This window comes from Manduca sexta, unplaced genomic scaffold, assembly GCF_014839805.1.
Source record: "Manduca sexta isolate Smith_Timp_Sample1 unplaced genomic scaffold, JHU_Msex_v1.0 HiC_scaffold_1314, whole genome shotgun sequence".
NCBI lineage: Eukaryota > Metazoa > Arthropoda > Insecta > Lepidoptera > Sphingidae > Manduca > Manduca sexta.
This window is the reverse complement of record NW_023592166.1, coordinates 1-2,534: the sequence shown is the minus strand read 5'-3', so window position 1 is coordinate 2,534 and position 2,534 is coordinate 1. Positions and strand designations below refer to the sequence as shown.

The following is a 2,534-nucleotide window of genomic DNA, read 5'->3' as shown; positions in this document are numbered from 1 at the left end:
GTTGTTACAATGAGTTTTAAATTTAAAAGTCAACTCGAACTACTGCCATCTCGCAGACGTTTTAAAAACTTTTTAGCGCCATCTAGTAGTTTCTATCTGTATTTTATACTAGAAATGTATTATAATTACACTAGATGGCACTCTGCACCATTACAGCTGCATGATTAAAAAAGTTGTTTTGCTTTTTATTGTATTGGGGCTTCTTAAATTATATCAGTTTGTATTTTAAAACAGTCTTTATTAATACTACAAAAATATATGTTATAATTATCTATTAACAACTAAGTAACAACATTACTTTGCATTATTCGCAATTGACTTACGTAAATAATAAGAAAATTAATCGCAACTTTTTTTGTAAATTATTCCTTATTCTGACAACATACTATATACAAAGAAATAATAATATTTAATCTTTAAAATATACTTTACAAATTATTGCTCAATGTTACTCGAACGTTTTAGATATCTCGAACGTTGGAGATATCTCGACAGTTTGAGATATCTCAGCAGCTTTAGCTCCTAGTCAAGTATTCATTGGCGATGGCCTTCCAGTTTGTAGGATCGTCTTCATCAGGCTTGCTCTTCCTAAGCTTGCGAAGTAGTTCCCAGCCATTAGCCTTCTCAGTAGAACTGACGTACGTGTTGTTCGGGTCTTGCTCGATCGTGTACGCGCCGAGAATCAAACTCTGGACTAGACGCGCAGAGATGAGAGTCTAGAAATTGATACAAGTAGTTAATTAAAAACATTGTTTTGCAGCTTTGGCTTTTAGCTTCTTTTCTCTATTTTTTTTTTATCTAATCCTCGTTTATTTCTAATGTAAATAAGGAACTATTAATTCCTCCGACAGTATGGCCAGTTATATCTAGTCACGTACCAGTTACAATTACTACACGATACAGGCTATGAACTTACTAATTGGAATCGCAGATCGTTGATCTTAGTTCTCCAAATATGTATTTTAGAATCCCTTACCTTCAGGAGCCTATATTCATCATCAAGCAATCTCCTGTTCACAGTGTACCCGGCCAGGACAATACCGCCAGACTTCAGGTCCCCAGTCAGCAGCATCATGTACGTCATAGTGATGGCCAGCTCAAACACGTAGTATGAGTACTGGATGTCTCCGAAGTCGATGATGCCTGAGATGCGGTAGTCTGATGCGCTGAAGAAGAAAATTTGGATTAGCGACATCTAGCGGAGATTGAATTTACTATGTTATATTCTGATACACTATTATAGAGAGCATGAACGACAACATCGACACGAGAAAAGCTCTGCCAACGGCTGGTGCCATGTGAATCTTCTTGCCTATCAATACCTCGCTTTGTCGTAAATTATTAATAAGTGGAAAATAACCTTTTCTGATATTAAAAATATATATAAATACATTATATTTATTTTTATCCACACTGTAACTCTTGTGTCGGTTGTGTCTGCTGCCACTTATATGTAGTTCATAAACGTTCACTATTTAAGAGTATTCAGTGGGGTCACTTTGTCATGAACGAGTAAAAAACATAAAGAAATAACGACTTAGAAGGCATTTGTTCAAAAGGAGGTAGATTTGTGGAGGGTTTCAACATTTTAGACTGCGTTTTTATTCGGCACTAAAAACTATTGTTAATAGGGTACCTACTTGAATATTTATACTTAAATTGTACGTAAGTTAATTAAAATTAATTTTACAAACATATAATTTTTCCAAATGACCCCACATAAATTTTGGTGCTATATACCTACATTACGGTGCATTTTAAAATAATTTATTGATTAATTTTATTGCAGTTTTAGTATGGATATTTTAAATTAAATTTGCTGAAATTTAAACCGATATATATTTGGTTAAATTATAATTTTTTTGACAATAGTTCGAAGGACAATAAAGAATTCAAATTTTGTTTCAATTTTTTTTAATTTACGTGGTTTTTCACATATCGATAGATGGCGCTTTATCAAGCTTTACATAAGTGCAATCTATTTTCAACAGATGGCGCTGTAATCTTTGCGTTGTTAGTTTTAGTTATTTAGAGGCAAGCCAAGTTTGAAGCGAAGGAAAGATCTGCAGACTTGGCTTACCTCAGCAGGATACCGTCAAGAATCTTGTTGCATACCTTCAACACTCCTTTATTCAGAGCCCTAAGTGTAATTACTTCAATATAAATAAATTATGAATATTAATCGACTTACAAACAAATTAAATTATACAACTATATTAACAAATTTAATGGAATTTCATTTTTGATATTTTTTTATCAATTTCTTAATTAGGTGCCTATCTGACAATATGTTACAAAGAATAGTAATTCATTAGTAACTCGAAATTTATTTTGAATTCAAGTTCTCGAAACGCTAGCTACTGCATAAAATGAATTCGATAGACTGATTGATTTTAATATATATTTAAAATCCTTTTCTAGTTAAAGCAAGCAAGCAGACGAACACAAGTCGAAACTAACTACACATTCTGTTCATTATACATACCTGCCGCCAGGTTTCAAGCTGACCAGCACGTTCATCTCATTTACATCAC

The 2,534-nt window shown here is 33.0% G+C and overlaps 1 protein-coding gene across 1 annotated transcript; it reads right to left on the bottom strand.

The window, feature by feature from the left end:
- Nucleotides 1–221: 221 nt before the first annotated feature.
- LOC119191291 (hydroxylysine kinase-like) lies at nucleotides 222–2,527 on the bottom strand. Its single transcript, XM_037445202.1, has 3 exons — nucleotides 2,486–2,527; nucleotides 977–1,166; nucleotides 222–716 (listed from the first exon to the last, which is right to left on the bottom strand). The coding sequence occupies exons 1-3, from the start codon at nucleotides 2,518–2,520 to the stop codon at nucleotides 516–518; spliced, it is 426 nt and encodes a 141-aa protein (XP_037301099.1). The 5' UTR covers nucleotides 2,521–2,527; the 3' UTR covers nucleotides 222–515.
- Nucleotides 2,528–2,534: the final 7 nt, after the last annotated feature.